Source organism: Copadichromis virginalis, linkage group LG3 (genome assembly GCF_057382275.1).
Source record: "Copadichromis virginalis isolate Kocher_CV1m ecotype Utaka linkage group LG3, C_Virginalis_male_GT1.1, whole genome shotgun sequence".
NCBI lineage: Eukaryota > Metazoa > Chordata > Actinopteri > Cichliformes > Cichlidae > Copadichromis > Copadichromis virginalis.
The window spans coordinates 43,658,509-43,672,595 of NC_140620.1; the positions used below are offsets into that span (position 1 = coordinate 43,658,509).

General features: G+C 41.9%; 3 protein-coding genes across 4 annotated transcripts; 1 reads left to right on the plus strand and 2 right to left on the minus strand.

The window, feature by feature from the left end:
• Positions 1-1,088: 1,088 nt before the first annotated feature.
• Positions 1,089-3,476, minus strand: LOC146714894 (uncharacterized). The gene has a single exon (XM_085451238.1). It carries the CDS (start codon positions 3,412-3,414, stop codon positions 1,246-1,248), a length of 2,169 nt encoding a protein of 722 aa, XP_085307364.1. The 5' UTR covers positions 3,415-3,476; the 3' UTR covers positions 1,089-1,245.
• On the plus strand, positions 1,460-13,273 carry LOC146714895 (E3 ubiquitin-protein ligase RNF182). Its single transcript, XM_085451239.1, has 2 exons — positions 1,460-1,814; positions 11,511-13,273. Exon 2 carries the CDS (start codon positions 11,588-11,590, stop codon positions 12,233-12,235), a length of 648 nt encoding a protein of 215 aa, XP_085307365.1. The 5' UTR covers positions 1,460-1,814; positions 11,511-11,587; the 3' UTR covers positions 12,236-13,273.
• Positions 6,037-7,278, minus strand: LOC146714896 (RING finger protein 227). Of its 2 annotated transcripts, none has more exons than XM_085451242.1 (2): positions 6,776-7,278; positions 6,037-6,364 (listed from the first exon to the last, which is right to left on the minus strand). In XM_085451242.1, the coding sequence occupies exons 1-2, from the start codon at positions 7,224-7,226 to the stop codon at positions 6,306-6,308; spliced, it is 510 nt and encodes a 169-aa protein (XP_085307368.1). In that variant the 5' UTR covers positions 7,227-7,278; the 3' UTR covers positions 6,037-6,305. The 2 variants fall into 2 exon arrangements, with proteins under 2 accessions (XP_085307368.1, XP_085307367.1); XM_085451241.1 differs by having other exon boundaries at positions 6,037-6,367.
• Positions 13,274-14,087: the final 814 nt, after the last annotated feature.

Genomic DNA, 14,087 nt, shown 5'->3' on the forward strand with positions numbered 1-14,087 from the left:
TGAAGGCTACTTAATCTTTCACGTTTCCTAGGCCTTGCTTTTTGCAACTTTAGTAAAGTCCCAGGCTTTTAAAGTATTGGAAATGCTAGCCTAATTATAAAAATTACCAGGATGCTCAATACCACCTCCTCACTACATGAAAAGGTGAGGACAGATGTTTGAAATATTCTCATGAGATCTCATAATTTCACCAAACTACAGAGACCTTTTATGTAATTAGACACTGAGGTGTTTTCAGAGGGAAGACAGTTTCTGGTTGCAATGACGGTGCATATTTCACATTTTTGAAGCTAAATTAAGGGTATTTTCTGTTATCGTCCTAATATTACATCTACTATTACAGTTACATTACTATTAAGGGTCTTTATAGTGTTTATCCTTAAAACTCTGCAGATCACTGTCCAGTTAGTCCTCTTTGTTGCTGGGTACTTATAACCTAAAACAATAAATTATAACAAAACAAACAACAAAAGTAAATTATGAGCCTTTTAATTTGTATGGTGCAGCACATACAGAGGAGCATCACAGCAGATATACAGACAAGAAACAGAACTGCTCATCTCAACGATGCTCTTTCTGCCAGCAGACAAAGATTTGCACAGCTGCTCATCACAAATCTAGCATTTAAACATCTGCACATTTTAGTCAATTGGCTCTTTATGCTCCATTTCCAAGGTGAGAAGACCGATCAGCCCGTTGCACGCATAAATCCAGTTTAAATCTTCAGCAGGCGCGAAGAATGTAAACAAAAGGAAACAGACTGTCACTGTTTAAAGCTGGTATCAGGAGCTATAAACTTCACTAACAAAAGTACCCTTGAATGTAAACACGGTTTAATCAGCCATTTATAGCTCAGCCCTTGTAATAGTATATCCATCAGCTCAGTCATGTTGTTTAGAAATGTTTGTTGGCACAAAAACACTGTCATGTGTACTTTTCCAGCTTTTATTGGAACTGTTCCAGCATTTTTATTGTTTTTTTATCTGGGTGAGGCAGGTTCACTGACTTAAAGGAAACATTTTCAGTAGAAGTTCGTAGGTACTCCATCTCTAGCAAATCTTTTGTAAATGCCTGACTTCCTACTACACTTGATAAAACTTCAGAGCCACCGCTTTCCTCATTATCTGGAAAAAAAATCTGTTTTTTTCCATTCATAATTGGCTTTTTCGCTTTTATCCGCCTTGTTTTTCTCTGTGCCGCTGAAATCTCCCATCTCATTATCAGTATTTTCCTCAGAGTTCTTGGTCATGTTTTTCCACTGTACTCATCATCATCATCAGAGTTTAAATTCGAACGGTTCATCGCTTTCTTTTGCTCGGTCGTAGCTGTCACGTTTGGAAAATGATCCATATCAGTTGGCCTGTCAGGAGATTCTGTTGTTTCCATGACACCACTGAACGAAGCACTTCGAAGAACATCGGTGTAAGTGACGGCTTTAACTTCGGCGGGGCGCTTGGGCAGCCTGACTATGGCCACAGTGTGATTGGTGAATGTAGAATCGCCGAGCTTTTTGCTGTTTCTGTGTCTTGCCTTCGCGTGTTTGGCTCTCACGGAGCGGCTGGTGGAGGTGTGGAGCAGGGTTGCCTTCATCTCAGCAGGTTTGCTTTGGTTGGGTGTCCTTAGCTCTGATTTTTGCTTTGATGCAAAAGTGAGGCGCCCCGCTGACCTCAAATGAGCAGAGGAGACTATGTAAGATGCTGATGCTGGATCTTGCATCGGGTGTTGCCACCATATTTTGTTGCGAGCCTGTGCTGTCGTGTTTTTTAAGGACTTGAATCTCCGGAAAGTGTAGGGTCTGCTGCTGTTTTTACCAGGTAAGACTAATACAGAATCCTCTGCTGTCTTTAAATATGGTTTAAGGTCAACACTGCTCAACTCCTTTGGAGTCCATGTTGATGTATTGCTGCTGCCTGGCTCAGTTTGATTGGACATTTTGAAGCTTCTCGGTTCTGAGGTCTGTCGACGTCCGACTTTAATACCATCAAGATCCTGCTGGAGTCTGGCAGATTTGTCCGGTCCTTGAACTGAAGGTTTGGCTCCCTCGAGTGGTCGAGAGTCGGATCTTTTTGGAGCTTTTGTTATTTTGTAGGTTCTGAATTGTCTGTAGTTGAGGTTTCTGTCCACACCAGGGTCACTTTTAGGTGTCATTACTTGCATAAACCCTGATACAAACAGCGTGGGTGTTGTGACTGGGATTAAGGTGCTGGGTGAAGGTGAAGAATAAACTACAGGGTTTTTCTCCAACATTACCGGTGGTGTTGTAGTAATAGCAGATCCTCCTCTTTGGCCAAAACTGTACCTTTGGAGCAGAGCAGGGTAAAAATTTGACATTTTAAACTTATAATGTTTCATGTTCTCAAAGCTGTGCTGTTTGGAGTTTGGCTGTTCTTTAAAGGTGAGAGCGCGTGGCTTCTTTACAGCTTGCCACACAGGATTTTTAAACTCTTTGAAGCCAAAGATACTTTGTGTGCCCCCTCCTGGTTTTTGGATTGGCACCAAATCTCTTGTAGTTGCATTGACTTTGCTGACTGAAAGAGGTTCCTCACTTCTGGTGGCATACCCGTGTGTGGAATAAATGTGAGGTGAAGGGGAAAAACTTGCCATATTCTTCGTTTTTACTGGAGCAAGATGGAGATCGGAAGATTGTTCTGTGATGTGAGGAGGAAGAACTAAGCTGGAGATGGGTCTTTTTAAATCTTTGTGCATCTGTTCATCATTCTGAGCCGCACTAGTATGATGATATGGCAGATTGGAAGTAATTTGCTTGGTTGTATCTTTTGTGTTATAATACCTGGATCCAAATCTGCTGGCAGCAGGTACATCAGAGGGCCTTTGATTATCTGATGTAATGAAAGCATTGCTTTGTCCACTTAAAGCCTCTCGTCCATCTCCCACAACTCTATTAACTGAGGTCTCAGGGCCCTTGAAAAGATACGCTTGCATCTTTTTGTGTCTTTGTGTCTGACCGTTGCTCATTGAGTCTCGCCCATGGGGGGAATCTGTGATGGATGATGTCAGTTTTTCTGCGCTTGGGTTTGTGTTAATAATGGGGGTGTTTGCGCCATTGCTGATTGATGTTGCGTGAGGAGCCAGATGACTTGTAGAGCTGAGAAAATTGCTTGATTGACTCCCTCTCCATGTACTCTGTGCCCCAACTGCTGGAGATTCATTTGTCTCTTTATAGTCACTGTAACGCCCCCTTGGTGTTTCCCAATAACCACTCGTCTGGGATGAAGAAAGAGAAAAAGAAAATGGGTTTCCAGGAGATTTATCTTCATCCGTCCTTGAAGAATCAGTCTTTGCAACTTGTCCTCTGCTGTAAGGTTTTGGAATATATTTCAGGTCCCAAATTTTTGAAAAACTCAAGCTTTGGTGACTGCCAGCTTTTTCTGTAGGTGGTTTTCTAATAATCATTGACTGGGAATCATGAAAATTTCCAATTAGGGCTTCTTTCTGAGTGAGCGTGGGGTCATTCCCTTTGGACCTCCATCTCTCTGCGCTTTGCCCTCCGTGCTGGGGAGAGGATCTGCTAGTTAAAAAGCTGCTTGCCGGCCTCGCTCCATCTGTTCTATGGCCTCTCTGCACTTTTATTATTCTCACTCGAGACTGCCTGCTTGCTGGGCTGTTTTGACCGTCACTGTAAATACCTTGTGTAACCTGTAAAGGTTTTGATTGCTGATCAATGATTGACGGAGTCCCTCTATAATTTCCACGCGTCTTAGTTTCGTCATCAGTTCCAGTGTGAAGTCCAGTTTCTGTTGACAGCAGACCAGTAGAGGCGGGACGATGTTGCCTATACGGAGTGTAAAGTTGTCTCCAGGCGTTGTACGTCGCTCCATTGTGCTTCTGAGTTGCTGTGTAACTGGCTGAAAGTGAAAACAGATAGAAAATTATAAACTAAAATATTTTACATATCATATAGCCTGGCAATTGGATGACTGACAACTCTAGCAGGTTTAAAGCCAGTGTTATGTCTTCTTGAAAGAGGTCTGATGACCTACATGATTGCCAAAGTTTCACATAATGACGACATTGTATCTACAAGTAATCCCTTTGGAAGCTCTGGTTTCAGGCTGCTGTCGATTCTCAGTTTCAAGCTTTCCCCCCTCATTACACTGTTAAAATTTCAGGCAAACACCCAGATATTCAAGGAATTACAACTGGTACGAAACAACAAAGTTTTATTGTATGCTGATGATATCCTACCCTCTCTTTTAATGCTAGCAAGGAAAGCCATGGTGAAGTGGATTGGCAAGGATCATCACTACATTTCTATGTGGAAATCTCAGAGGTTGTGAATCTGGAAAAGCAGCATCTCATCTCTTTGACATAGTTTCTTTTTTTGCTTTCGTTTGTTTACTTATATTTAAAAATGTAATAAAAAGAACAGTGTTATGCAAACTTTTCACCCCATGTACCAAAAATGAGAGCTTCACAGGATATTAAACTGAATACATTTTATATAACCTTAGTTTTATATAGAACCAATTTGATTTAACTGACATCTTAACTACGACACTTACAGCAAGTTATTATTTTCTAGAGGAGTCTAAGTCACGGTGACCTGTTAAAATCTTTGCTCTGGAAACAGTCAAACATCCACAGGAAGAACAATCTAAACACAACAGAACTGAAACACTGAACACAACACCGCAGAATTAAAGATGGGAAGCTAAGCAGTCTTGTTACTGCAAATGTTTTTTCATAATTATTAAATGAATCATGTTTGCGCCACTATATTTAATAAATAAACATTAGCTAAATCCACCGATTCAAATTAAATTGTTTGGCGTTTATAGAGTTTGTGCCGGTGAGATCATCTGCTGCTATGCTATCATCTGCTATTCAACCCTTCTGTTTGCAAGAGGAATCAAGTCAGAAGAAAGTTAGTCTTTAGAGGGCGCTCAGCTTCAGAAAGTGGATGAACTTGGCAGTCTGCACCATGGTCCTGTGACTTGTGAGTCATGCAAAATTCTCTGGCATCTTAGGTTAAAAACTGATTCCTGACTGTAACACTTGTATTTCATAATCTTCCCTTATATGATGTAAGATTACTGTTACTGAAGATGAAATGTTTATTTTCTTCCCTCACGCCAGATGGCTGCCCCCCCACCCCTGTCTGAAAACCCCAACAATCTTCTCTCTACTATTGCAGGATTTTTACTTTTGCAATTTAAAGTGACTTGAGGGGACAGTTGTTGTTGATACTTTATAAATTTAAAAAATGGAATCAAATTGATCTTATTAAAATAAGATCCTTATCTAAATGACCTGGAAACTGTTTGTGACATCCCTGATAAAAGTGCGTTCTGCCATCATTAACACCATCAGCTTTGTTGAAATAAATACTATGACTCTCCAGCTAACACATGCACAGCAAAACCCCACAACAGCCATTAGGATGAGCATGCTTGGGCTCACCTCTCGCAGAATCTGGGCACACAATAAACAGCACGATGGCTGCACAGATCGGCACAAACACAAGGACTCTGGAGAGATAAAAATTACACCCAAATGTAGATAGATAGAACTGAACTGTCGTCACAAATAATTGCTAGTGCTTTTCAGATGTTTTATCTGCATGTGCAAAAAAACCCCCACAAAATACTGTGTACCGTTTACCTCAGGTGAGGAGCAAAGTTGCTGAACATGATCAGCAACTTTTTTCCAGGTTTATACGACTAGTAAAAGCTGCAGCAGCGCCGTTAGTCGGTATCTTTTACTTGAACCATGTAGGGGATCTTGCAGCTCTGCTGGTGCTTGTCAGTCTGATTGGAGGCAATACAGTTCACCTGGCCTCAGGTGACCAACTTCCTGGAGCTATGAGCAAAGGGCTATTTGTTGTTTTTCTGACTTCAGTGAATTTTATGTAAAACATTAACTTTCCTTTTTTGTTTACACTCCTCTTTCCTTTGAAAGGCCGTACATTTCCCCTTCAATTTACTTATCAGCTTTTAATTATGACAATAATAAATTCAAACTTTGTTGTTTTTTATCAAAAGGCAAATCACTAAAAATCCACAGAAAGCTTCAAACTGTGTTTTTAAAAAAATGTGTTTATTTTTTTAAATATTAAATACTTTCATAAAAACAAATAAAAAAAAAAACAATAAATATCAAAACAGTTGCATCTGTACATAAGTGGGGCTGAAAAGGCTGCTTTGGCATCACATTTGGCTACACAGCGGCCAAACAAGGAATCAAAACATTCACAGTGTCCTCATGGCTTTATCATCATCGCCATCAAGTCCATTTTAAGATGATTCGTCACTCATACTGCATTACTCTGGGGCCATATGGGCTGCTCAAAACATGTGGCAGGACATCATGGCGAGGGCCCTCAGGTCTTCACTGGTCATACAGTCTTCTGAAAGAAAGAGAGAGCACATTAGAAAACAATGAACAACTTAATTCAATGGAAACCTCCCTAAAGTTAAAGAATGTTGTTATTGAATGGATACACATGCCAGTTCTTACAAAAGGTACCGAAGAAAGTGTGATCAAACCAAACTATAGTGTGACTAAGTTTGCATCTCTTTACAGCACTAATCATTTACTTAAAATAAAAAGTTGGCTATTATTTTCCTTTTAGTTCCTATAGCAGTTGGATTATTCATGTGAAGTTTTTTTCCTTAAGATTTCAGAATAAAATCACTAAATGGACACAAACTTGAGATTTTTAGATGATATTTTGACAGTCTGGTTTCGCTGATACTTAATCGAGGATAAATCTGCCAGTGAAAGTATCATAAACCACAATCAGGGTCTCTCTTACCTTCTCTTCTCTGCTGGCCCTTGCCGTTTATCGCCTGCCAAACTTTCTTCAAAGACCGCCGGAGTCTCCCGCCTCCTGTGCCCGCGGAAGACTCGCTCTCCTCGGCTGGAGTCTCGGGAGCTGTCGCTTCCTCCTCGTCCCCTTGAACCTGATCGTCCACGTCGGGCTCGTTGAGGAGTCCCGCAGCCGTCAGCCGCTCCAGTGCGCTCTCGTCCACCCTCAGCTCGGCTCGGATCTTCCCATGATCGGAGATGGATGTGATGTGTCGGCACAGCGGGCATACGATCAACCTGCCAGCCCCCAGATGCGCATCTCCGGGTCCCAGGGGCCTGGACAGGGCCAAGAGGCAGCTCTCGCAGAAGCTGTGCTTGCACTGGAGCTCCCGGGGACACCGCCGACCCGCGTTGTAGGTCTGGTAACAAACCCCGCACTCGAGTTCCTCTGCGCACATGTCGTTTTCTGATGCTGGCGTTTCGTCCTTAAAGTTTGAATGAACCAGAAGGCGAGTCGCTCTCAGCTTTATTCAAACTGCACCGAGAGAGGCGGGGCGTGGACGTCCTGTCGGAAACCTAACCTTTCAGACCCAACTAAACACGGCCGATGAGTCACAAGCCCCACGTGATGTAACGATACTGCTGACAATGACGCCATGAGAAGTGGTTCCAAAACACACAGACACCCACACCCAGCTACAGTAACACAGTAACAAGTGTGTATCTACACAGAATATCCACATTAAACATACAGAGTTTGTTTTCATTCCTCCTTGTCTCTCACACACTCCTCTATCACTGTGCAGTACATGACAGGCAGGAGGGCAAGATACAACAAGTCAAGCTGTGTAGACATTTCTAATAGTCCCAGGAAGTTATCTTCGGAGATCAGAGAAATGTCTTTCACATATCAGACTAGGCTTCTTATCTAGTTGTGTATGTGTGTATATGCGTGGGTGACGTCGGCTCTTCCCTCTCCACAGTAATCCCCCAAATAAAACTCCTCCTATCAGATAATCCAGCCCTAACTCCTTTCATGGTGATTTCCGCTGTGCCACAGTCTCGGCCAAAAATCACAAAGCCAGAACCTCTCCTGTTCTCTCCGTTTGTGTGTTTCCTGTGTGAGTTGTAGAGTCTTTTGTTCTCTCTGTTCTTTTTACGCCTTCCCACTTTTCCCCCCTGCATTGATCTTACTGTACAGGGTATAATTATGTAAAGCACCAGGTCTCTTTCTTAATACTCAAAGGAAAATGGGATCATATCCTGTGAAGTATTTCGTTTTTGTTTTTTTTAGAAAAGGGGTGTTTGGGTTTTTTGTAATGGGTATATACATGAACCACTTTTCACCTGTTTAACTACAGACACACAGAACTTATACTGAAATGTTACGACTAATGTTTCAAGTCAACAAACCTAACCAGGAGTGATGCTCACTGATGCAAATATCCAATTAGTCAGTCACATCGCAGCAACTCGATATATTTAGGCATACGCCTGCCATGTAAACTGGAGCTGCCAGGGATCGAACCACCTGCCTTCTGAATAGTAGGCCTGGTCTACCTCCTGATCTACAACCAGACAGATATAAAGGCAAAATGGGCTCTAACTGGTTTGCTCATGCCTACTTGAGAAGTAGGGCGTGTGTCAATAATTTTAAGGGCTTTCTGAATCTTGCACAACCAACCTTTAAACACAGCATGTGTGATACAAACAAACTACGCCAACGCCAACGAACACAAGGGACAGACCTCAGGTGGGTTACATGTCGGTTTCACTTGCTGTTTACGCTTCAGTACAAGTTTACAGTTTTATTTGTCATATGCAGGAAACAGCAGCACACACTTTATTCCCGGTAAGCAAAGCTAAGTGAACAGGTACCTTCCAAGTAATATAACAATAAACTAAATAGTAGGTCAGATCACTTAGATCAACATGGGTGTGTAAAATGAGTGAAAAAACACTTTAAGATCAACAGTTTAGGAAAATCATATCGAAAAATCTTAAGTCACAAGTTAAACTGTCTACTGTGAAAATTCTCCACCTGAGCTGTTTCAGGTTTCTGAGCTGGTCAGCAGGATCTCAGTAATGCTAAAGAGAAAGGAACCAGCCGTCAATTAAAAACCAGTGATGGTCTTTGCATGGAGCCTGCATCTCACGTGTTTATATCGCTGTACAAAGGTGTAAAAACTATACACCTTCCAAACCGATACCAAAGTTTCTCTGTATGTGAGGAAACCTCTATGATGATCAGTTTCTCCATTTGAAGAGCATGAGAGGTGGCCACTGAATGAGTCAAGGAATCTGAGCATGTATGCTATGTATAAACTGCAAGGATGTTTAATAATTTCAGCCTAAGCCCTACTTTCTATTTTAAAATCCCAACATGCTGACTGTGTGGAAGCATAATAACATGATACGCAAGCGGAGTAGTGCAAGTCATGATCGAGAGACACCAATCTGTCATTTTCTGTCTTTTGTGTCCTGGTTACCTTTACATCACTGAGGGTTTAATTACTGCTCAGCGAGCCACACAGGTGCCTCACTGGGGACCAGACGGATAAAATCAGGTGAGACTGAGCGAAAACAAAAGGTTGCCAGTCAGCTGAGCTCAGACATTATAAACTCGCCTGATTAATGTGCACCGTAACGAGAACAGATCTGTACCGACATGAGAGAAACTGCGTGTGCCTGTGAAGAAGAAGGCGCCGGTGTTGTAGGTGGGAAACAAAGGTTCCTTGGATGAGTGGGAAGCGGAGCGCAGTGGGTAAGTGACTCTCTGATCTCTTTTACGTTTGTGATGATGGAGCGCTGTGTGTTACTCTGTGTACAGTCCCAGCAGGCCCGCTCGCCTAGAAAAGAGTTCACTTAAGTATGCATAGCTGTCTTCCACAGGTCGCTTTCATTCACTAAAATGCTTAGTTTGGCTCTAAAAGTCGACTTTCTGTTCTCATTGCATGAATGTGCTGATGACTTATTGAAGAAAGGCTTTCAGGTTGCCATGGACCGATTCAAAGGGGACCCGGTGTGCTAAGCAACAGTCCCCCACTGAGTGTGTGTGGCTTACCTCGTCATTGTCCCGTGCGAGACACAAATATAGAAAAGCAAAGCGCCAGTAAAGCTACACAATTCTACTGATTCCTTTCATAAATCACAGATCAAATGACATCAACAAATGTTACAGACTGTCAGTGTGTCTGACCAAAAGGTTTTACGCCTTAAAGTAAAGTATTGTGTATTTCCTTGTATCGTTTTTATGGTATATACAGTGCCGTGGGAAAGTCTTGACTGTGCCATGATTGCTTTACATTTTGATACCAAGGAGCCAGAGTTCTTGTAATTTTTAAAGTTGACTTGAGCAGTATTTCTCCACAATTTCCAAAGGTCATGTTCAGTCCAGTCCTTATACCTGACCATTTCCAGAGGAGTGGTTTTGTATTAACCTCTTAACACTCACCTGTGAACCACTCAAGTCTAAAACGTATCTAACTCGAGGGATGAACGGTTTTTGTGTCTACACATAACAGAAAACTTAAAACATAAAATGGCGTGTTTTTGTGAGTGAGTCTCAAAGACCTATCAGCCCAAAGCTTTGCATATTTCAGCATGGTGTGCAGTGTGTCCTCAAAAAATCTGAGGAAACTGGGCAAAAGAAGAAGCAGCAGGTCTAAAAAAAACTATCTACAGCAGATGCTGTTCAAACCTTCTGTGTATTACAAACAACCAATTACAAGAAAGTTGCCTTAAAGAGAGAGGCACTAAAAATGGGTTGTTTTTGTCACAGCATGAACAGCGGGGCTGCACTTAAGTATAAGAAAAAAAGCATTATTTAAAATATAAATTATGCAAAGCTACTGTAGTAGAATCCAAGAATCAGAAACTGTGGAAATGAGCATAACAGTTTCCCTGAATTTGACTTCTGGCAGCAGCTTCTCATTGCAGACAACCTTATCAATCTTCACATCTAATGACAGGAAAGCAAAGCAGGGCATTTCCCAAAAAGTCTTCTTCCCATAAAGATTTTATTTGACTCTAACACAGCCACGGTGTTAAAATGCTGGGCTGCTGTGTCAATTCAACACACCTTTTGAAAAGAGTCTTTGTGTTAGAGATCCACTTAGTTGATTTAAAATTACACTTCCATGAAGTAGAAGAAAGCCGGTAAAAGCCAGCCCAACAAAAACGCTGGGTCTTACATCACCCTGAGTTCAGTATGACATCACTCAGTAAATAAATAATGACTTCTGGCTCGGTACACGCAATCTGTTTGCAACACAAACCGCTTCCCCTAAGTGCCTCCAAATACAGTAATTTTGATACCAACATTTCTTATGTTTTCTTAATTTAAAAAAAAAACCCAGCTGCTTTGAATGACTGAAGTGGAACAAGCCTGAGCTGGGAAAAGACGACGTGCTCTGACAAACACACACACCCACAAATGGAGAAATCTTAGAGTGACTGATTACTTCCTTTCCCGACTATTTTGTATATTTTTCTCTGACTGTGTGTGTGTGTCTGTGCTATCTAGCACGCACTCAAGGGCAAAGGTGATTGTGAGTAAGTGAGGGGGGTGGTGGATGGTGGATGTGTGAGCGGTTAAACGGATGAATGCTATGACTCATGGGCCGTGGAATCTGTTCATGAAAGTTAAAGAAACAAAGGATCTTTGGGGGAGCAGATCCTGATGTTTCTGTCTCACGGAAAGTCGACATGAAGTTTATGTTGATCATGTTTTCTCTCTACAGAGTTTAACATCTTTAGCTAAAAACTCATCCCCGACTTGCCTCTCGCCAGTTCTTCTACATCCACCCACTCCCACACCATGTCAGGGCATGTTGCCCCAGTGCCGCAGAAGGGGGATCCCGCTGCTGCTTCCGTGCCCAGCCGTGGCTCCGGTCCAGGGGAACCTATGGATGTGGAATGCCCCATCTGCTACCAGGAGTACAACTGCTACAACAAATGCCCCCGGATGTTGGAGTGTCTCCACGTTTTTTGCACTGAGTGCCTCCAGAGGATCCAGCTCTGCCCCCCTGACGCCCACAGCCCACAAGCCATTCCTTGCCCTCTCTGCCGCCATCTGACCCCACTGGAAACCGGGGATGCCCTCACCTTACCCTGCAACTCCCGCATCCTGTCCAGGCTGCCCCCCGGGGCCTTCCACCTGCCCATGACTGTGACCTCGCGGATGGCTACAGTCACCCAGAGAGTGGTGCTCTCCATGGAGGGCAACAGCAACAGGGACACCCGCTTCATCATCTTACCCACCGTCAGCCTGCGGGTGCAGCAGATGCACCCCGAAACCCCTTATGGCACAGCGCCTGGCCTGGTGGGCGAAGAGGAGATCATACAGCAGAGCAGGAAGACGCTGTTTTGTGTACAGATCCTGGCTGTCATCTTCTGGGTGCTGTTTGTGATCACTTGTGTGTTCGGGGTGGTGTTTGGGCCACATTTCCTGAACAGGAAATTTTAGAGTTACAGAAATTGTTTGCCAGTCTTTTTCTATTAACATGCTTTTTTAAGTGTACTTAGCATTCACCCTGTAATCAAATTAAGTTTTTACTTATTAGAGCTGCTCCTTTATTCAAAAGGGGTTGCTCCAGAAGACAGCTCTGCATATGGGATTTGGTAGAATTTTTTTGTGTTACAGTGGATACCCTTCCTGACACAACTCCAAAGGAGTTTGTGTCTCCTCCTGATCTTGAACTGGTGACCGTTCACATTCAAACTACTACACTAGAGTCCAATCCTTAAATGTGTCCTTACTGAATGCCTTAAGTACAGATTTTTAATCAGTGATAGCTTGATAAAGCGTGCCCCCTAGTGGTTAATAGGGAAACAACCAAACCCTAAGGTTTCTTTAATCGTTCTCATCATGCTTATTATGTTTGATAATATCATTTTGCAGCGGCTGACTCTGCTGCCAAAGAATAAATTAAATGAGGTCCTCAGTCCTTACATCAGTCCTTTACTTTGTGCAGGGTGTGCACATGTTTGGAAATCAGTGAAAGTGGCCTAACTTTAATAATCTACTTGAGAACGCACATGTATTTATTTCATCAGTGTGCACTCATTTCTCTCACCTGTGATGTAAACTACAGCAAACGTAATTGAGCATACAAAAGTTTGAACCGTACCTCACACAGAAACTTCAGTACACAGTTATAACTGTTTTTCTTGGATGAACACATCTGCCCCATTATGGAGAATAACTTTCATGGTAAGTGATATGATTTCTCTGTGCTTAATATGTTGGTATTATGTTTTGTGAAGTTGTAATTATTAAAGGAAGGAAAATGAAGTATTGAAGGAGGGCATGTAGAGGGTTGGTGGGACAGAGGAGGAGATAGCTGCAAGAAGATGATTAGCAATGAATAAAAACATGAGTACACATGAGTTTCTTTTTAACCTGTGGCTAGACAAACATTGTGCTGATATTAATTATTAATTTCTAGTTTTAGGTCATTTGAAACATGAAATATGCACTGTGTTAATAAAAAGCTCACCCTAAGCACTGTATTCTTCTGTTTGACATTGCCACCCAATTAAACATGCAGTTTGTCCCATTAGTGCCTTTTGTCACCCAGTGTCCAGGTTTCAGTTCATTTCAAGGGTACCTGTGGCTCAGGTGTGGGTCAGCAACGAATCAGAGGGTCAAAAAACAGAGCAATTACCAATAAGTGATTTTAGATATTTTCCAAAAAGTTATTTTAAATTTTAAACTATTATAAATGACTTATTGGCCTATAATTCCCCCCCCCCCCCCAAAAAAAATGTCAAAGATGTCTCTCATGAATGATGTCATGGCATTTTGACTCAGAAAGAACATTCCTGTCACTAAAAGGCTAAAATAAGCTGCAGTCAGTTTTTGGCAGAGTTACTGTTATATAGCTTTTATTTATCCGGATGCAAAGTCTCATTGACATTAAAAATGTCATTTTCAAGATCACAATTCTATAAAGATAGTTCTTGTGGCCAAAAAGGTCTGGATTCATTATAATGTAGACACAATAACGCAGATTCATGAAGACACTTGCAAAATAGGTAATTTCTTTATTTTATATATAAAGGTACTGAAACCTTCGTTAGCCTTTTGCATCCATCGCAGTGGTGTTAATGTTAGAGAAAATGGTGCTTATGGACATATAAAAGCACTTTATGAATGTGTGTGACTGGGTGAATAAAGGCTCGCAGTAAGAAAGCCTTTTGAGTGTTTAACCTGAGTAGATAGGCGCTATTTAAGCACCAGTCCATTTATCATTTACAGTCTTGAAGTTTAATGCTCCATACTATTTAACCAACTGATGGAAATAAAAGCTCATTAT